The sequence below is a fragment of the Cyclopterus lumpus genome, chromosome 4 (assembly GCF_009769545.1).
Source record: "Cyclopterus lumpus isolate fCycLum1 chromosome 4, fCycLum1.pri, whole genome shotgun sequence".
NCBI classification, from domain to species: Eukaryota; Metazoa; Chordata; class Actinopteri; order Perciformes; family Cyclopteridae; genus Cyclopterus; species Cyclopterus lumpus.
In genome coordinates, this window is record NC_046969.1 from 9,155,762 (window position 1) to 9,177,452 (window position 21,691).

The window sequence follows — 21,691 nt, forward strand, 5'->3', positions numbered from 1 at the left end:
TCTCGCCTCTATGATGGGCTGACAAGACAAGACACTTCTGAAAACCCTGAACGCTTCTTTCCCTCTCCTCCTGTTTTCCTGAACTCTCTGGTGCCGGGTTGCTAGCACACAGTGGGGACAAAGTGTTCTCTGTTTTCTTTCCTGTGTACATGTGTCTGCTACTCAAGTGCATTTTGTTATTTTACTGCCTGATTTTAAGGAGTCTTTTGTTGTGACTTTATCATAACAAACAAGTCTTTGCACTGCAGGACCCAACAATCAGCCTTAAACTCCTCGTATACCTTTTGTTCTTCAATTAATCAATGCTAATGTGTACAATTGATAAGTTTTAAGCAAAAGTTACCCCAAGTGAGTTTCATTCTGGACTGCTTCTTTCGCCAGTGCTCTGGTTGTTTGTTCTCCTCCCCCACTGCCCCGGCCTTCAGGAACCGTAAAGGCAACACCACCCCCATCCTCCAGCTACAAAGATAATGGAATTTCACAAAGGTCACACCAGTAAGCAAAGGGTGAGCAGAAAAGTAGACACAGCCATGGGCCTGACGTGAGTTGGCTCACATAAAAACACGTCAATTTTCAGTTCTGGGAAAACGAAACAACAACATAGTCTATAATATGTGATGGATTTTCTTGATCCAAAACGGTATGTTAATTTTTGTGTCATGCTCTATGCATTGAGCCTCGTTAGACACTGCTGTCCGAGCAGAAAACTAGCCTGGGACAAAGGACAAAGGAGATTCCTTTTTGCCCTGAAGCCTGAGATCCACTGAAGACTTTGTTTTGCACTTTCCAAAACATAGGTGAACTGTTATAATAAAAGACAACCGGTGAAAATAAAACAAAAAGAGATAAGGAATGGCCCCGTTTACATTAAAATGACCTTTGGGTGATCCAATCACATGTGGATAGTGCTAAGAACATCAGTTCACACCTGGCAGGAGAATGCATCATGAGTGACCACTTCAAGCTACAGACAGGGGTTAGCTTGTCTTAGCATAAAGACTGGAAGCAAGGGAGTTTCCCCTGAACCTCGCTCCTTACTAAATCTAAATGATAAAATGTGGTTATTCTGATTAAACAAACAATATATACAGTAATGTGACAGTTCATGAGCTTTAACGGCACCGGTAGGTCGATTCCCCTCCTTGAGACAGAGCAATGAAGGCTGTTTCCCCCTGCTAGGCTAAGCTAACCATCTCCTACCTGTAGCATCCAAATTAAACGGATGGATAAGAGGGTGGTATCAATCTCCTCATGTAACCCATGGCAAGATAAAAGAGAATTTGTATATTTCCCACATTTCCATCTTTAAAAATATTAACCTATAACTGGGAGACAGTTAGCCCAGCTTAGCATTGAGACTTGAAGAGGGGGGGACAGTTACCCTGGCTTTGTTCCAATGTATCAAAACCCACCTTCCAGTGCCTCTGGCTCTCTGGTTCTCATATCTGTTTTATTTCTCAGCAAAATAAGCAAATAAGTTAAAGTTACACTTCCTAATTTTAGCAGTTGGGTGTCATGGCACCATTTCCCTTTTAAGTGTGTTTGTTATAAGTGCTCTTGCAATTTACTCTACACCTTTAATGACACCATATCTGATGCTTTAACTCTGTGACCATCAAGTTCTTCTCCAATGCAATTTCCAATGGCAGATCGAAGTGACAAACAAAGCTGAATTAGACTCGGCCATGTTCAGACTTGCCCTCAGTGTAATAGGCTCGAATGTAGATGTTAAGATAGAAAATAGGTTAGCACAGTCACAATAGAGCAAAGAATGAATTCCTTCAGGTGTGATACGTACAAACATTCCAAGGCAAATCGGGGCTGAATGGAAAAAGCTGTTTTTAAGCCACCCGATGCGCTGAATTGGCAATAACTATCCTGGCGATCCGTGTAAGGGACTTTATAGTATCAGAATCCCATTGTTCCTTTAACTCACTTCCACATTTGGAAAGTATTATTAATAAAAGGGAGAGACAAGAGAAAGCAGCAAGTTGGCACTTTGATGAGGGAGACTGCCCATCAACTATGACCCCATGTTAGAAAACACTGAAACCCTCCCAGCACAGATCAGAGGGAAATATAACCTCACTTATCTGACACCTTTCGTTACTGGCAGGTTATTCTGCAGTGCTTTGAACAGTTCCTCACTATATGTTTAGACTCTGCATTAGGTTTGTCTGTTCTGCATTCCAGTGGTAGTGCCGAGCTTGTTAGCTTTCTCCTGGATGGGATATAAAAAATCGAACAAGTACAAATGTGTTGCTTTAAAGACACAAAGGAAATCATTCCATGAGCAATTTAATTTGTGCAATAATACAAAACAACTAAAATATGTTCTATTATAAATTATGCTACAAACCCTTAAGAAGAGATGACCCAAAAAGCCAAATCTACATGGAAATAATGTACTGGATAGTGTAACTATAAAGAGACGTGGGTCGTGTAAATGGTGCAACTTGATGCTCAAAAGCAAATCCAACCAGTTCCACAGCCGGAGAATGTGGGTTCTGTGGGAAATTCCAAAATATGCTCTCAATTAAGGCTGTCTACTCTACTCCAACTTGATATCCAAACACGTCAGAATGACTATGCACTTTTTTTTTCTGTACAGTGTGCCAGTGAGTTACGTATATTTCAATGAAATATTCACCCATGTCCAACTTTATGAGCAAAACACATTTGAACTATTATAGACCTCCTTGATTGGATCAAGAATAACTTTATTTTACCCAAGAAACCACAGAGCCATCAAACTAACAATGAACACAATATAAAAACCACATGGAGTTATTTTAATATTAATAATACATTTATTTATATAGCACCTTTAAAAACAGGTTTTACAAAGTGCTCTACATAGAAGCAAGGTAAAAACATAACATCAATACAAGTAAACATTTCAGAAAATACATGAGGCAAAGGAGACAATGCCATATAGGCAATGAACACAATAGAGGAATAGAAAATTACAAATACAAAATAAAGCAGAACAGACAAACTAAAATAGGGGAAACAAAGAACTGCATAAAAGGACGACATCACTGAAAAGCAGCAGTTCTATAAAAATGGGTTTTAAGAAGTGATTTAAAAGAAGGTACTGATTCTGCTAGTCTTATCCCCTCAGGTAGGTCGTTCCAAAGTTTTTTAAAGGCCAGTGGCAGCAGGGACACAATAGTTCTCACAGATTACTACGCGTGTCCTGCTTATTCAGTCAGGATGAATGGAAATATTAAAATGTCATATAAATGGACATCATTTGTTTGAAGCTCAGACTTCTCAAATTTAGTGTAAGCAAGCGTATATTGGTTCTCTCCTTTATGTCTTTTACGTGATCATGAGGGTAAAACACTCTCCTGATGGGAGAGAAGAAACACAAACACGCAGTAAACCAACAAACCACAATCTTTATAATCCCAACAGGGAGTTCCTGGGTGATGCTACTTACACGGCTTGTTAGTACAGCTTCAGCATCCGGTTTCATTGACTGCATCACTAAAAAGAAGACACTTGCGTAACATCCACCACAGCTTTGTTGTGACAGCTTCCAGTTGACGAACACAATGACGCAGGAGTCGTGAGCATTTCAACTCCCTGACGACTGAATGACTGACTTTAGTTCACTTATTTGTAACCTTTGTTTTGCACAAAAAGGTAGCCCCCAAACTGGAATTGTATGTAATCCTTTGGAAACTACTTACATTGTTGCTTTTAATGAGTCATGACTTCAAGTGGAGAGGAAACTCCTTGCACACTGCATAGTGCACACACAATAGCACAGTTATGTCAAGAAAGGAATTGCCTGTCATAGTGTTGGCCAACAATTATTTAGTTTTTTTTACTGTATTCTACAGCTCATTTTCATATTCACAAACCCACAACTTTGTTTTTTCTCTTCATTTTGTTGTTGTTGATAATATTCATTGCATATTTGCAGGAATACATCCCTAAACTAACACAGATGGCATTGTTTGACATTTCTGAAAGCTCAGTGAATTTAGCAATATGTGTGTGGGGTTGTTGTGTGGGAAACTACGCAGGAGGAAGTCCGCGGAGATTAAAACTTGATGTGTGTCGACGAAGAAGGTGCATCGGAGCTTTGTGAAGGTTATTTGATAAGTGTCAAATTTCAGTCTGCTCTCCTGGGAAAACACACCGAGTGCCAGCACTGTCCATTTAATCACGACACGAGTCTCATGAGAACTCCTCAATTACTTACAACACATGCAAGCTGCTCAAGCCCCGTCGGTGTATAAGAGAGAGGACGCTGTCTGATCGGAAGACAAGAAACAGAAGGATTTGGTCGAAAAAAAGAAGCATTACGAGGAATACTATAAGGAAGCCGAGGTTTCTTAAAACTGATGATACGTGGCCTTATCTTAAAAATAGTAGTACTTAATATTGATAAGTGCATGCCGAGTAACTACATCCTCCTCGCTGAATGCAACATGATTTTGTATGGTTCTCAAATCATCAATAGGGAAGGGATACAAAAAAAAAAGAAAAACTGCAATGCAACTTATTTATCATTTTGAGAGGTAAACATGTAGCACAAAATTAAAGCCATTCCACCTTTTCCCTTTCAACAGGACACTATGCCCTTCTTCAAAAACAAAGACTCTGTTCCCATGAAAAGAGTAAATGTTCCAGGTACTCAAATATCTTTTTACTCTCTTTTTCAAACATTAAAGTGAGAACACTCTATTCTGCGTAACCAATACACATGACCACAATGAGATAAAGGCTATTCTAAAAGGAGATTTATACGGATTTGTTATTATTATGAACGGAGCCGGTGATTTTCCACAGTCCGTGGAACAACAGCGAGTGAACAGCGACACGTTGAGGCCACTGTGAGTAACTGCACGTGTGCAATAGGAGCGAAAGCCACAGACCTGAAGCGACTTCACGTTGAAATTTTTATTTTTACATTCGCCCACCGAAAGTGGGCCGCGTCGATGTAAATGACGCCGTAAAACACGTTAGTGGCAATGCGTTGCAATGCAATGCAGGTTACATATATGATGCCATTTCTGACATTTGCGTTAATTGGCTAAATTCATTAACGCACGCGAGACCTCGTAACTTAATACAGTCATTACAATATCAATCCGCTGCCACACCCGTACGGCGGAAGGACACAAGTTGACGTATTTGTGTTTCTATTTTTTAAACGTCGGCTTTTAGAAACGTAGCTTTGACACATTGACGTCAGGAATGAAACAAACTAAACTGCAACATTGAAGTGACCTAAAAAAGGTATCAAACACGTCTTCATACAAGCAGCAGGCTTTAAGCGAACAACAGGTCTGTGTGAGACGGAGGACTTGAAGTCCTCGGTCCCCGTGAGACCTTCTCAACAGGCTAAATGCAAACAGGCGGTAAGTTAAGTCAGTGAGAGGTAAGCTGAGCCGGTGCTGAGGAGATGTCATTGCTGCTGCTGACGAGCAGGATAGATGCTGACCAAGTCCCGCGCACGGCTGCTGCCAAAACTCCGCCCGTTAACACCACCGAGCGCACATCTCCCATATGACCCGGGGCTTGGATATCTCTGCGGCATCTCCTGGACCTGCTCGGGGAAATGGTTTCTGTGTGTGAAGTTAACATTCACGAGCCCGTCTTCTTTTGTCTTTTTTTCCTCTCTCTTTTTTTTTTAATGGTAATATCGGGAAAAGCTGTAGAGGAACACATGTTGGACGTTAGGGAATTCATGTGCTAGTGACTGCAAGATGCAAGGCCATGTGAAGGATATAGCCACGGTCATGGTGGATGCAGCCGCAAAGTAAGTAGCATGGCCTGTGTGGTAATAGTTGCACTGTGAAGAAAAGAAATCTGCGTGAGAGCTTTGATATGATCGTTTATTTGAGGAATGGAAGTTATGATGAAGACCCACTATAGGCATTAAATGAGGATGGTAACAACATGCTCTGTGCATTGTATTTTCAAGGTCTTTTTTAAGGAGGCTCATTGTCCGCAACTCAGATGATTTCAAGTGACCGATGGCTGATGAAATCTCCCCACTGATGCCCGACAGGCCAGTTGTTGGTAACAGGAAACACCAAGAAAGGCAGTCTGTCGCCCCGTTTCTCTCAGACGGACAGCTCCTGACGGACCCTGAGCACGACTCTGCATGTGGCGTGAACTCACTTTCAGAGAGCTATGACGCAGGGATCCTTTATCTGAATCCTCGGACACCAAACTGGTCTCTCGTGGAGAAGTTTGCTGAACTTTCACCGGGGGAATTAACAGGATTCAGAGACGATCCGGACGACAGCAGTCAGGGACTGTTGCAATGCACCAAACGTACTGAGAACACTGACGCGTGTGGATCTAATGAAGTGCTCCAAAAAAAGGAAGGCAACTGCCTCCGTAAGATACAAAGTAATGCATCGGCCAAACAGAGGGCATCCAAGCTCAAAGAGCTAAATGTCGAGGAATATTCTCCGGGTGGAGTCGGGAATAAGACCCAAAAGAAAGATGTGCACAATCCTTCTGTGAAGAAACTACTTAAAAAGTGCAAAGATGACAAGATCCCCAGGCTTTTGGTCGCAATGAAGAAACGCAACGTAGTCGACAAAGAGCACCGCCCCTTCAAGTGCACCCACTGCAGCTGGGCCTTCAAGAAGCTCTGCAACCTGCAGAGTCACCTGCAAACGCATACGGGCCTCAAGCCGCACGCGTGCGACATTTGCGGCAAGGCGTACTCCCACCAGGGCACGCTGCAGCAGCACAAGCGTCTCCACACGGGTGAGAGGCCATATCACTGCCCCTTCTGCGTCAAGACCTACATCTGGTCCTCGGACTACCGCAAGCATATCCGCACACACACCGGCGAAAAGCCCTACGTGTGCGACACCTGCGGGAAGGATTTCATTCGCTCCTCCGACCTGCGGAAGCACGAGCGGAACATGCACACCAACGACAAGCCCTTCCCGTGCGCACACTGCGGAAAGACCTTCAACAAGCCTCTCTCTCTGAAGCGCCACGAGCGGAAGCACCTGGGAGAGAGGCCCTTCTCCTGCCCCGACTGTGGCAAAGCCTTCGCTCTGGCCAGCCGCATGGCCGAGCACCAGAAGACCCACACCGGCGTTCGCCCTCACGTCTGCCCGGTGTGCTCCAAGTGTTTCACCAAGTCGTCCAACCTGACGGAGCACGAGGCCATCCACAGCGGAGCGCGGCCCCACAAGTGCGCCGAGTGCGGCGTGGCGTTCGCCATGGCCTCCCGCCTGGTGCGTCACCAGTATGTCCACAGCAAAGAGAAACCCCACGGCTGCCCGGGCTGCAGCAAGAACTTCAGCCACCTCGCCACGCTGAAGCTTCACCAGGAGCAAACGTGCGCTGGGAGGATCTTTGTCTGCGTGCAGTGCGACAAGTCTTTCCAGTGTGCCGCAAAGCTCGCACAGCACGTGCTGAACCACACAGGGATGCAAATGTCTGAATCCAATTAAAGACAGGTTGTGCTCATCCACATTGGATCCATTCAAAGTCATGGGGTACCAGTTTATTTCTGTTATGGTATGTATGTATAGAATTCCTGTGCACCCTCTGTCCCAGTGGTGCTATGTTTCCATGGGAGCGTTGTGGGACAAAAACACACAGCAATGACACTGGAGCCGACAGCTCAGCGGTGTGAAGGGAAAGCGGTCACAAAGGGCATCGGACCTTTTTTTTAAAAAAGTGAGGACGTAAATGTTACAACGTTACCTCTCTGCGTGTCGGGGAATGCAGGCAGTTTATTCGGACGAACGGCTTACTGCGCCGCAGCAGCACCCCTGGGTCACTCTGAATCTGGCTCCGGTGGGACCTGCCGACGGACTTCAAGAGGGTATGGCACTGAGCGTTGCATTTCAGAAGAAACCCGTCACTTCCTCATGCCGATTTTCACGGCTACGCGGAGATTTAAATGACCGACTTCAACATCAGCTTAATGTTCTCCACCCATCAGCTACCCGTCATGGCACATGGCAGCTTCGTCAATATTTACTTATTCCCAGGTGTAGGCTGTTTTTTGTTGTAGCGAGTTTCTTGGCCTCACAAGCAGCAGTAGCTGCGACAGACGCTCCCTAACATGGCCACCAGCCAGTCATACCCCGCCGAGGCGCATTGCTGTGACCAAGTTAATGAGTTTTGGTGGTTCAGGGCCAGTCAGTCTGTTGTTGCTTTCTTGAATTATCGTCACGGTGCTTTGTGTTCATTATTTAGTTTTGGGAGTTCAGCTTGTTCCAATGCGGGAGAACCTTTTAAATGTGTCACGTATACATTTTGGTACATTTTTGGCCATATTGCCATGCACATGTTTTGTTGTGTCTTTCCAACAGGAGCATGTAGGAGCTCTACCTCCTGGCAGATAAAAAGGGAAACAACATTGCACACCTGATATTAAATTATGTCTGAAGATAAACCTAAATAAACGTTTTGTTAACCAAGTGGTCATTTAAAAAATAATGTCAGCTTTTATTTTTTCGTACCGATAATAACGTTTGCTCTCTGAGGGTTCATTTAAAGCGACAACGCATCACATTCATGCAGTTCAAACAGACATTGCGGGAAAATGCCAGTTTTGGAATAGGCCTGTAACTCAAGTCAGAATCCCTCCAGTCAGAGGGATTTCTTTGGATGCCACTTGAAACGGTCTTTCAAAAAAGCTATCCATCCTAAATGTGTTTATGTGCTGACACATTATTTGGCAGTAATGTCTCAGCCACATTTGACTACTGCCAACTAATCGTAAAAAGAGGCCGCACCTGCTCGACATCGGCATCCAAGATATTTTCTTTGCAAAATGTTTTTATTCAATATGGCAGGCAAACTCACTCTGCAGAACTGGTAATTAAACCACTGCATGTGTCGGTACAGAGGTAAAAACAAACAACAAAAAGCATTGACAAATACTGTAATAGAGAAAAAAAACAAAAAGTGACGGTAATAATAGCATATATTACTGTGTGTTTTATATACATTTAAAGGAGCCTACATTAGCTCAGTCATAACAAAGACATGTATTTCATAGAACTATTAATAAAGCTTGTTCTCGAATAAAGGCATTGCAATTATCAGCGCATAAACAGTTTCATCCAATAAGTGAATACTGGCTGTCTGTGTTGGGGGTGTTTGTCTGGAACATGTCTTCTTCGATCCGCCTCTCGCACCACGCAGTGTCATCCATCTTGGCAGCATCAAATGTCTTATATACAGTACAATTCCCTTTACAGAAGGTTAATAATCAGATGATGTTTTAAACTGTTACCATAACTTACCAGCCTTGCAAAGTCAGGCTCACTCCGCTTGGATGGCTTCTGTGAGGCTAATAGATGACCACAGCATCGGATTCATTTTTAGTTCGCACCTCATTTGTGATTGAATGTTCTTTTTCTTAATTGTTCACCAATTGTGTTTTAAGTGGCGTGTATCTTAAAAATGGGATTTATGGATGGATTTACACTTCTAAATATAACTTACATTTAGCTAATTACATTTAGCTAGTTCAGGTGGGTCAGTCGCTGGCCACCTGGTCAAAACTCTTGTGCATAAATGGCTATTGGGGTCAATTAAGATATCCCTTCCCCCAAATATGTGCTCCGTCTGTTGGCAATTTCCCTGCTGTCAGCTTTTGGAGAGCACATGTGCTCGATGCAATATGAGTTACTATGCCAGTCCATGCAGAGTATTTCTGTATCGAATATGCAACATGATGGTGAGCACGGGGGGGGGGGGGGGGGGGGTTGTAAGGACATCCTTGAAAAATAAGTGTCTGTGTGTGCTGGGGGTGAAGCTCTCATTAGAGATAAAGACACTGATTGACAGATGTTCTGATATCCCCCACATCCTACAAACACAAAGGTTTCAGAGTAACTACGTGAGTCCTTTAACTCGGTGCAGATATATTTAACTTGCAGTAACTCAATTTACCTGTGACACAGGCTGGCGGTCTGGACAGGCCTTCTACCCCAGCTGCTGTCCTAGGAGGAAGGGGACATGGCTATTTATAGAAAACTATCACATTTACATAGCTTAATGTAGATAAAATGTCACGCATATCATCACTGCGTTTTTGCCCAAATATAAAATTGGTCACACTGGTGAGTGTTAATGTCAGCGGCACAGCAGGAACACAGCTCCTCGAGTCAGCGACCTCAGAAATCCCGCATTAGCATTTGAAGAATTTGGAATTGGATAGATATTAATAACTTAGTCACAGGACAGGAGAACAAAAAAAGAAGAATTCAACACTGGCAATGAACAAAAATATTGTCAAAATAAATTCATAATTCACCTGCTTTCCTTGAAAAGGGGTTGATGCCAGCCGAGGAAGGCTGAGATGAAAACATTGCAGGCGGGGGAGGAGGACAGAAGCCGGTGGTCGGTGGTTGCTCCTGAGAAAACAGACAAAGATTTACATTTTAGATGGCCAAATTGAAACTGAGCTGCATAATATTGATTGATTCGACTCTTACTATCTGAGCCGGGCTTCTCTGCTCTGAACTCTCCTCGTGAACATCTTTGGGCTTCGACTTGAACCAACCGCTAAACCAGCCGGCTTTGGTGCTCTGCATTAGGCACAGAGAGAATGAGACCCATGTCCGGCAAAAGGCACACTGACACCTGTGGTTTGAGCTGGTGACCCACCTGTTCAGGAGGTTCGCTGGTCTGCTCGGAGCCCCCTAAACCTTGCCCGACGCTCTGCTGGCATTGACCCTGCTGACTGATGTTTACCTCAAGCATTTGAAGCCCCATCTTCAGAGGAAATACAGACACGCACCCAGGTAACTTTATTGGAAACATTTAACGATACTCTGCACATTTACAAGGGTTTAACATCTTGAAAACACAGTCCAGGATCAGTCCAATCCAGGAAACGATCATGTATGTAACATCAAACCAGGAGGGTGCCATCTTTCTCTCCGAAGATTACTCACCAGGCCTGCTCCATAGGACGACCCAGCCCCTGCAGAAGAAATCCCAAAAACATCACACACACAAGCCGACTCCCCATAGTACATACCTGAATGAAGAAAGGAATGATCTCGCATTAGATTCTCACCCTCTGCTGCTGAAGGACAATGTGGCGAGGTGTCTCTGACAGCACTATCGCTGCTATGATAACTAAAGGCTTGGCTCTCAGTCCCTGTGGGCGCTGGGGGAGCATAAACCAGCGGTACCGGCATTGGAGAATTGGCGTGTGGCCTAGACAAGCAACAGGGAGAAGACGGTGACATAATGTCCAATTAGCAATGGATATCACATGAGCAGTAACGGCTTTCCTCTACGCCGCTGACAGACGTGGATTAGGCAGTTGCTGCCCATTTCGTACCCGTCCTGAGCTCCGTTATCATCCCATGACAATACATTCAATTCCTCCGTGAGTCTTTCCACTTGGCGCTCAAGGCTCGCTTGCTGCCCAGTGCCTGTGTAATAAAGGAGTTCTGGCTCTGGACTCTGGATGTCACGGCTTAGGTCATCCAAGTGCGATTCTGTAGAATAATCAAAACATTTCGACATTCAACATTTTGAAGTATTTCTTTTTGGCAGATATACAAGAAAGCAGGCACAACAGACTGCTCTCTAGTGGGAAACATTTCAAGCATCATATTTTATAGTGTGAGGCTTTAAAATGACCTAAGGACATGTTGTCATCCTCTTCGGCCAAAGCGCTTCCCTCAGGAGGTGACTGGAATGTTTCAGGACAGGTGTAACTCCCCATCTGAGAAAAATAAGAAATGTACACACTTACAGTATATAGTCTTACTGTAAACCAGACGAACGAGAGTTAGCCGCAACAATACTGCCATGCTCACTGACTCAGATTAGCATGTTTGCTAACAAGTAGCACTTAACACCACAGTACGGCTGAATGCCGTTAGTTTTGCAGATAATTGGTCATAAACCATTCACACTTTGACCTGATGCTGGCGCTGGATGAAAAGTTGTTCATGTGGATCAGCAAAGCTATTACAATTCCATTTGAGATATTTCAGTCTGGACCAAAGTGATGGACTGATCAATGGTCCAACAGGCAGGCATTACCATCTCTAATGCCACACAGCTAGTGTGGATTCAAAAATAAAAACATAGAAGAAAGCCTTTTGAAAGCTAAATCCATTTTCAGACACTGAACTACAATGTAACCCTCACTATTGCTTGTTTTGAATGTGGGGCGGTGCTTGAATTTGAATCTAAACCAGGAGCTGGCAGAGCTTATACACATGTAGCATGAGAGGCAGAAATCAAACACCATATTGTATTATTTTAGACCAAAAGTCTAGAATTGCCGATGAGATTGTTTTCATTGCTTTCCGACAATCAGGGAATCATACTGGTGTGTTTATGTTTCATATTTGTGTCTTAAGGTGGTGTGAATTATTGATCCACACATTCTAACACTCATATAGTTCAACATAACATTAACATGCTCAAATCGAAAGTGGTAAGGTCAGAAAGTAATTGGTTTCTGATGATAAAGTCATAACTAAATATCAATTATAACACTTGCTGGGGAATAAACCAACCGGTTAAGAATCCTGTTGAAACTCAATTTCTGATCAACCAAAACAATGGATGTCTCCTTTTCATATTTTTCCCTCAAGATCAGGCATTTTTTCTGAAATGAAAGCCATTTGACCTTTATTTAACCAGGTGAAATCAGTTGAGAATCAATTCTCATTTTCAATGATGACCTGGCCAAGAGGCAGTAGCACAGTCCAGACAACACAGATACAATACAGTATGACAAACACATGAGAAAATGGCTAAAAACAATATAGGTCAATTAACACTATGTACACCAAAAAAAGGCGGATTACTGGATGTTCTTTGTAAAAAAAAAAAAAAAAGGAAGAGAGAGAGAAGTGATGGCTGGTCAGCAAGTACAGCAGTCAACTATGACTTGTTGCAGCTTTTGTTTGAAAATGTTGAGAGAGGTGAGAGCTGTTAGTTTGAGTGAGTTTTGTAGTGAGTTCCAGTCACTTGCAGCGGCAAAATGAAAGGTGTTATGACCAAACACAGTACGGACTTTTAGAATGATGAGCCTAATGAAGTCACTGGATCTTAAACGGCGATTGCTGTCAGAAATGTGCAGAAGATTTGAGAGGTAGCGAGGGGTCATTCCCAAAATGGTTTTGTAGACTACGAGCAGCCAGTGTTGTAGCCGCCTGGTATGAAGGGAGGGCCAATCCACCAATCTGTAAAGATCACAGTGGTTGGTGGTGAAGGGTGCACATGTGGCAAAACGGATTGCTGAGTGGTGGAGTGGGTCCAGTTTTCTGAGGGTGGTCTTTGATGCCATTTTATAAATGATATAATTTTATAAATGATATCGCCGTAGTCAAATAGAGGAAGGATGGTCCTTTTCACAAGGGTGAATTTGGCAGATTGTGTGAAGGAGGCCTTGTTTCGATACAGGAAACCCAGTCTAGCTTTGACTTTAGAAGGTTATTGATGTGTATGTTAAATGAGAGAGATGAGTCCAACCAGAAGCCAAGGTATTTGTAGGAGGTGACAAACTCCAGCTCCAAGCCATCAGCACTGTAGATCTTGGGAGGGCTGGGGATGATGAGGTTTTTCTGATCAAACGGCATACATTTGGTCTTTTTGGAGTTGAGGAGCAGGTGGAGGTTGTTGAAAGACTGTTGGATAGAGGTGAGGCTTTGTTGAAGAGTGGACACAGCAGAGTGAAGAAGCTCACCTGTAAACCGTGGTGCCTGGCACGCAGCTGTCTGAGCCAGTCGGGTTCCTGCCCGGCTCCGCTAACACCTGCTTCACTGAACTCACCCTCGGAGTGTCTCAGCCTGTCTGACAGCTGCAGGAGGAAGGACACATACAAGTACATCTATGTACATCTGAATTGGTACACATTGAATCACTTTGAATACAGTACTCAACAGCACAAGACATAATGTGTGTGTGTGTGTGTGTAGGAGGATGTGTGAATACCTTGATAACCTCTCCAGTCAGCACAAAGGAAGACTCCCTCTCTCTGAGGATCGCCCGTCCCACCACCTCGCAGTAATGAAAGGCCTGCGATGCAAGGCCACAGTCCAGCAGTCGACTGGCATACAGGAACTTATACACCTGACCAAAATGCAGCAATGTCCGGCATCAGATTGGAATGCATAGGACCGACCGCAAGTGAGAATAATATGATTTATTAAAAAAGCAGTGCAATCTGGTGTAAATGGGAGCTACCTGAAAGGGTGGTAGTGAAAGGCCTCTGCCCCCAAGGGTCTGGCAGTATTCATACAATTCAGTGCACTGAATGGCGAGGTTCGTGGCAAAGTATTTAAAGGATTGCCTGAAGGAGAGGAGAGGACACAGCAAACCAAACAGAAGCAAGAGCATGTCAGCAAACACAGCAGCTAAAACAAACAGAAGATAATTAAAACAAGGAGCACTGAAAAGACATTTACCAGCCGTGCCCACTGGTCATTTATTCTTATGACAAAGGCAGATAAATGGCATTAAGAGGCGAGGGCAGCTCACCTGTGGCTGCTGCCCAGAAGCACCAGTCTCTCTGCCTTCTGATTGAATCCCCCGAAGGGAACTCCGGCCGTCAGGTAGCACAGATGGGCAGCATGTACAAGGCCTTTGGAGGCTGCACGGGGACGAGCGACGCAAAACAATCAGGACGTATATCGGTGCAGAGATTACATTATACAACCTGTCAGTCGGTGAGCCCGTACCGAGGGTGTCTCCCATGGTGACGATGGCCTTCTGCTGGACGGCTGGATCTCCCGTCTCGTTGGAGAGCATAACAGCAAGATGGGGCCTCCAGTCGCCCCATTTTTCATTGCCACAGAACTGGGCACAGAGCATAGAGCATTCAGCACATGGCTCTTATTAGCTAAGAAATTACAGGCCGATGTCTTAACGATGCAATGACTGCAATTGTGGCGATGTGCGCAGAGGTTATGGCCTGGATGTTTTACCATGGATACAACAGGGATTCTCCCAGTCAGCAGGTGGAAGAGGGTCTGGAGGGGATCACTGGCCGTTAGCTGGCCTGTGAACCTGCCAAAAGACATGTTTGTCTCAATGCACATACAACTTATCAGTTAGAGAGAGCGTCGGGGCTGCTACTGCTCTTCACAGAAGTGACACATCATGCTGATGTCAATCACAAATAAAAAAAAAATCTGCCTGGCATCTACCCTCCCCCAGGCATTCCTTTAGTGGCATGTGCTGCTGTGAGAGATTGTGCGCATGCCAGTCTGTAAAACTGGATTGGGTTACATGAGAAATACTTCACAGAAACGTAAGTTTAGTGCTATATAGTGCAAGGATGTAATGTCATTCAGCACACTGAGCATGCAATAATGAATCCCTACTGATTGATTAATAGAGTTTTTACCTTTTGTTAGATTAACACGCATGTTAGAAATTGCACTGATAAACTAACACCATCACACCTGTCGCCTCGTACAGAAATAATACACTTTTCTTTCTTTTCTTTTGAGAGTGTCTACCAACAGGAAGCCAAGATAAAGCGTTCCAGAGGTCTCATCTCTTGTTTTCACAACTGTAACTACCTTCTACAGGTTCTAAATAAAGGGAATTATTTTTAGATGCAGGGGTGTGCAAAGCCACGTGACTTGTTCGACAGAGCTGATGAGATGTCCTGTCTTCCGTGCCATGTGCGACACAAGTCACAAGTATTACATGTGTCTTCCTCTCTTAGTTTCTGACTGCAGGCAAATCGCTGTGGGAGTGACAACCGTTGATTTTTCTCCATTACGGAATTGTCTTAACTCATAAAAATGTCAAATATATTGTTGTACAAACAAATTGAATGATAATTTTAGGTTCCACAAATTAACAGGCATGATAGCAGCTCTGTCAAAGCATTCATGCCACGGGGACCATGAAGGACATATATGCTGAAAAAAGCCGGGTGAGTGATTTTGGTAAATGTATCGACTGTTGTGTAGCCGCTCCTTTACCATTATGTATGGGAACAATTCTCTTTGGGCAAGTGTGCATCATGTGACAACAAAGAAGTTACAATACCCCGTGCAACAAATGTCAAAATGCCATACTGGCTACCTGTAGGCGTGGTGAAAAAAACGGTGAACAGTGAACTGAGGATATACTCCTGAAACAAAGGTGTCCATATTTTAAGTATCTTGTCAGAGGGACCATTTCTTCAACAATCAACGCTCGTGTGTAGAGTCGTATACAGATTTCTTGCAGCTGTCTCAGACGACTTTACTTTTCTCACCTGTTCAGCACAGTGGTGTAGGACCTGTTGTCCATTTTGCTGGCCAGAAACAGTGCATGCCCCCACAGGCCGCTGCTCATAGCGGACTCCAAAGCCTCCTGTAAACCACAATGTAAAGTGTGAGGGGACAAACGCTCAGATCCCAGATATAGTGGAGTAATGTCTACCTGAGCAGATAATAAAGAAGATCAAGCATAAATCGCGCTTCAAAACGTCGTCATGGAAGAGTTGCTCCAGTTCCGCCCGGGTATAAACCCCAATAGCTCTGTCAGCATCGTTGCCGTTGTTGCTGCCGGCTCACCCATGTTGAGAGCTGTTTGCAGGCAACAGAGATGCTCTGAATTTGGCTTTGAGCACCTTTATTGTATGCAGATTATTATTTGAGTATGTACTATATTTACATCCCACCCAGCAGAGTACGCTGCCACAGTAGAGGAGCCAAGCCCCTCTTTACGCTGAAGTAGCTAGTACAGCTCTCCACTGCTGCCCATGCGGGGAAGAGGACTTGGCATCCTCTTCACTGATAGGTTGTCTGTGAGCAGTGAGAGTGCTGCATGTCCTGGTTTAACAGACTTTGTTAGCACGGCACATCGGCGGTCAGAGCTTGTCCGAGGAGGGGGTGCTTCCCATTGGAGGAGTGCCATTTTGACTCAAATTACTGAATATTCTCCTCCGCGAACCGCCACCTTAACGTGGTGGAGGAGTTTCAGTGGCTCAGTGATCCTGAGAGCTATGTTGTCCGGGGCGTCCGCCCCTGGAAGGGTCTCGGAGAGAGTCCAGACTAAGAGCGGTTCAAAAAACACCAGAGCGAGGTCACATGATTTAAGTGGCTCTTTTTAAACTCAAGTGAACTCAACTGTTTGACATCTCTGTGTTCTTGGCTGGTTGAATTCTTAATTTTATGGCTGTGCTTTACTTCTTGCCTCTAATGCGGTATTTTTGTACTAAAATGGCATACGCTGAAGTTGTACTTAAGTACATGCAAGTATACATTTCTGTACTAATTACTGTGTGGCCCTGGGTCTTATCTTGGATGTGAGGCCCCCTCAATCAAAGAATTATTAATCTAGATAACATATTAACATTGTTTATAATATTAGTGATGTGTGTAACACAGTGATTTTAGCATAACAAGCAAGTGTTGAGTAGGCTAGAGTGATTGACAGATTGAGTGTGAATACAGACAGTTTTACAGTATCTGTATCTAACTTGAGTATTTCTTTTTTATGCTACTTTATAAATCCCTACCTTTCAGAGAAGGAAACATTGCACATTTTACTCCACTATATTTATACGTGTATATGTACTTTTCTGACTAGGATTTTACATTAAAAACATACGATTCATCTTAAAATGCAATGCATTGTTAAACCAGTGGTTCCTAGCCTTTTAGACTTGTGGCCCTCCAAACAAAAGCAGTGTCTTCTGGGGCTTTCTTGTGTCAGATGTCTACTTTGGTGCAACTGCTATATTGTCAACAGTTCCACCAAAGAGGAAAGTTTTACACAGCTGCAATCTAAATTAAATTTTTCTGCAGATTTAGTACTTTTGATGCTTACGGTACATTTAGCAACGCTTCCGTTCTTTACTTTCCCCCCAAGTAGGATTTTAATGGTAGGACTTTTCTTTGAATGGAGTATTATTACATTGTGGTATTGGTACTTTTACTTAAATAACTTATAGACATATGATGAATAGATAGATAGTTAAAAATAAAAAGGTAGACAACCTTCTTTCTCCCAGCCAGCAGCAGTTGAGTGTAGCTCTGCAGGGCCTTCCTAGAGGTCTCAGAGCTGAAGCTGCTCCACTCTCCCGTGAGCAGGTCATCTCCCTTGCGAGTTTGTGCTTCAGCAGTTGCACCGTCACTAAAGTCAATGAGTGTGGGAGCCTCTGACTCCCAGCTTCCATCGGAATGTGAGCCCTGCATCAGCAGCTCTGCGATATCCGAGCCAACTATTTGCTGAAACAACAGAAATCGAGAGAAAATTGTATCAGGATAATAAAACAAATTCTAGAAACACAATGATCACTGAAATTAGTTGTTGAGCCAAATGTGTCCACGCGCAACGAGGAAACATGATCCACGTACTCCATTCTGTCTGCAGAGCAGGATCAGTAGACTCCACAGGAGGGCAGCAGAGCTCTTATCCTGCAGCTCGTTGCCACTCATGCAGGCGCCGGCCCTCTGGTGGGCGAACTCTAAGGCATCCACTTTGTGCAGATCTTCCCTTCAAAAACATGAAAAGCAGAGTACACACAACAGTCAAACATTGAGCTTTAAACACAACCGCTTTAAGTCTCACAAGACCAATACACATTTGAGCTTTTTAAAATTCTGCAAAAACTATTCTAGTGGCAATACCTGGTTAAGGGCCCTGGGAAGTTTCTCATCTCCTGCTGGTCCTTTGTCTCACCCAGAATGACCTGTGCAGGCATGAAGACAATGATCCAGTACTAGTGGTGAAGACAAAGACAGTCGAATATTGTTTATTCACACGGACTAGTGTCGCGCCTACTTCCAGACTGTGGACTTCCAGCTGGCTGACGTTCTCCTGCGTGGACAAGCCTGGAGTGACCCGTATCAGCTGGCCCGCCGGCCCGAAGCTCACTACCACATGAGGGATCGAGTACTTCAGTGGTGCTGACATCAGATGCATCCGCGAGTGCTCTGAAGGAGGTGTGGAGCACAGAAGGGCATAATGCGCGTCACGGTAAACACTGAGTGGGGGTGAGAGAGAACGAACGGCACGCTCACCTGCGTCAGACGTGTGGACGGATTGGTGGATGGGCTCGCCGTGCTCCGCTCCGTTGATGTACTGACTCAGCTCATAGCTGCTGGAGGACAGCCCAGAGTTTTTGGAGCTTTCCAATGCCCCCAGGTAAGAGGACACCTCATCGTTGTCTCTGGAGGGATTCTCCTCGTAGTGGTTGAGGTACTGTTGGGAGTCGCCTCGGCCTTGGTCATACCTGAAAGTATGAAGGTAACAAGAAATCGTATTTCCACTTAAATGCATATTTAGTTTGCTACTTTTTTTTTGCTGCTGCTGCTGCAACACACGATGGTTCACCCTCAAAGTCACGTTTATCATCCCCATGTAGCAGCTCTGTCTGACCAGGATAAAACCCCTCTAGCGCTTGGGTACATTTTATAGTTGAAGCAGCAACGAGCGGCATCGGCATGTTAGGAGGAAGACCTCAGTCACCGTTAACTTTGTGAAGAAGAGTATTAGACAAATAAAGGTATTATTATTTGTATACATTACATTATGGAAAAATTAGTGTACAAATGACACTGTATGCATAAACACAGCAACAATGGTTCCACATCACAAACAATGTTTCCAAAAAAGATCAAATGTAACTCATCAACTTCCTAGTGTCGATAGAAGAAATGGAGCCTTTCGGCTCACCTGTGCTCTGCAGTGTAGGAGTTCCCTGAGTGCTCCTGCTTGGAGGATCCATCATGATAAGGGGCCGTCCTCGAGGAGTCCTGGACCCCCCACGGGCCGGCATCTTAATGGGAACAAGCACCAGCTCATTTGTTTTAACCAAGACATAGAGCGTAGTGCTGCTAATGAGAGCTCTCTTGAATCACTGTACCTTGTTGGCCACGCTGTCCCCTGTAGTAGTCTTGGTCATAGTAACCATAGTGGTCTCTGTAGTCCCAGTGGCTGTGGGGTGGATGGTCATACCCATGCCTGGACATAAAAGGGCCTCTGGTTTCATCAGTGCATTCTGTCATTTCCCCTCTAAAGAGAGCATAACACTCTGCAAACACTGATCTACAGAGCTTCCCTCTGATTTTCATGGTGACAGGTAAGTGTTCCAGCATGCACTAAACAGCAGGAAGTAAAAACATGCACTCGACTCAATTGGTCACGCACTTGAACCGGGGTTTTGGACCACAAACTACATTTTCCTTTGATGTGTAGTTGCAGTCACAGTGTGAGATGACATGATGCCCATTTATACTACACTCTTTAATTTAACCAATTTTGGAGAGCTGTATGCACAGTCCCATTACTTTACACACCTGGACTGGGGTCTTTGGATTTCCGGATGGCCGTAGCCATGAGGATACTGCTGAACGTTGTGAGGATACTGCTGAGCGTTGTGAGGATACTGCTGAGCGTTGTGAGGATACTGCTCCGGTCTAGCAGGTGGACTGGTGTAGTGAGCCCTGTAGCGGGCATCCGTCTGAGCCCAGTGCCTGTCTCTCTCTTGCGGGTTTGGCGGTTGGTAGCTTTGGCCCCTGTCCTGCTGAGAATACCTGTCTCTGTCTTTAGTTCTGTAAGAGCGGTGGACGGGGTCGGGCCGGGGGTGACCCCTGTGTTCCATGATGACCCCTTGACACAAGATCAGCCTCGCTCAAAATCTGGGGCAAGTAACGTAAAATCCGAACAGTGAAATGTTGTGTTTAGGCTCTTGCTGCTCGCATATGGCAGATGCAGTCAAAGTACACCCACCACTGCCACATCATTTCACTGAAACTCATACAACAGGAGCTGATAAACGAGTCTGCATGATAACAAGGGGATAAAGTTCACCCATATAACACTGTGTTGTTACTACACAAGAATGATGATCCAATGAGAGGAGAGTGGGGGGGGGGGGGGGGGGACTTACCAATTGGTACTTTAAAATCAAAACCATACCATTCAGGGTATGAATAATCCTTCAAATCCGTTCTATTTGCATTGTGTGTCCCAGCCCCAGTCTGGTCAGTGAGCTGAGAGTAAACAGTGGAGCACGCCCTGAGAAGTTTGACAGCTGCAGTCCCTCAGTGCAGGAAAAGAGGAAATCACGTCCATCTCCAGGCTACTTCCAGAAAAAGAAAGTTCTGTCAGTCCTTTCTTTGTAAAGTCCACATGGCTGACAGGTCCTCGGAGCGTACGTTACATGTGTGTATGTGTGTGTATGTGTGTGTGTGGTAGGGTTGAGGGGGCGGTAGGGGGGACGGGGAGGACGGTAGAACTTTAAAGTACTGAGTGTTGCCACGTTGCCGGTAGAGAAGATGCAGCGCGCCGCCAAAGTCGGTCATTTGGAGTTTGGTGGTTGAGCTGGTCTCCGGTCGGTTTTAGACATGTTTCCGGGAACGCGGGCGCCATGAAACTGACTCCAAGTCAGCGCCGACCACTTCGAAACTGAACGTTTGCGCTGCTCTCCCACCAGAGGCGCTCTGGCCACATAGCGAGGTATGAGAACTCATTGAAGCTGCCACTCATGTCACTCGTTGGCTATAGTGAAATCTATTATTATATTAACGTCAGTTGTATTTGTATCAACCTCTAAATAAATGAATAGAATGTGTATGGACTTTATTGTACTATTGTACAGACAAAGAATGTCCTGTTCGAGGTGCAGTCTCTGTGCATCACGATTATCAGGGTTACTTTACACTTCAGTATACAGTATACAGTTCTTACTGTCCTTAACAATGTGGATGTTTCCATTTTATACTGGAATCCCATGTGCCATCCGGTC

At 44.6% G+C, this 21,691-nt stretch overlaps 2 protein-coding genes across 4 annotated transcripts; one reads left to right on the forward strand and one right to left on the reverse strand.

The window, feature by feature from the left end:
- Positions 1–5,133: 5,133 nt before the first annotated feature.
- znf648 (zinc finger protein 648) lies at positions 5,134–9,049 on the forward strand. Of its 3 annotated transcripts, none has more exons than XM_034531052.1 (3): positions 5,134–5,378; positions 5,673–5,779; positions 5,945–9,049. In XM_034531052.1, exon 3 carries the CDS (start codon positions 5,997–5,999, stop codon positions 7,443–7,445), a length of 1,449 nt encoding a protein of 482 aa, XP_034386943.1. In that variant the 5' UTR covers positions 5,134–5,378; positions 5,673–5,779; positions 5,945–5,996; the 3' UTR covers positions 7,446–9,049. The 3 variants fall into 3 exon arrangements, with proteins under 3 accessions (XP_034386943.1, XP_034386944.1, XP_034386945.1); XM_034531053.1 differs by having other exon boundaries at positions 5,679–5,779; XM_034531054.1 differs by lacking the exon at positions 5,673–5,779 and having other exon boundaries at positions 5,134–5,587.
- An 890-nt stretch (positions 9,050–9,939) lies between these two features.
- Positions 9,940–20,545, reverse strand: sec16b (SEC16 homolog B, endoplasmic reticulum export factor). Its single transcript, XM_034530359.1, has 23 exons — positions 20,241–20,545; positions 19,808–19,905; positions 19,618–19,720; positions 18,963–19,174; positions 18,724–18,875; positions 18,570–18,631; positions 18,297–18,435; positions 17,937–18,167; positions 16,208–16,305; positions 14,919–15,000; positions 14,673–14,790; positions 14,473–14,584; positions 14,179–14,284; positions 13,927–14,064; positions 13,679–13,792; positions 11,614–11,698; positions 11,302–11,468; positions 11,039–11,183; positions 10,914–10,942; positions 10,624–10,731; positions 10,452–10,544; positions 10,271–10,370; positions 9,940–9,956 (listed from the first exon to the last, which is right to left on the reverse strand). The coding sequence occupies exons 1-23, from the start codon at positions 20,543–20,545 to the stop codon at positions 9,940–9,942; spliced, it is 2,814 nt and encodes a 937-aa protein (XP_034386250.1).
- Between the last annotated feature and the right edge of the window lie 1,146 nt (positions 20,546–21,691).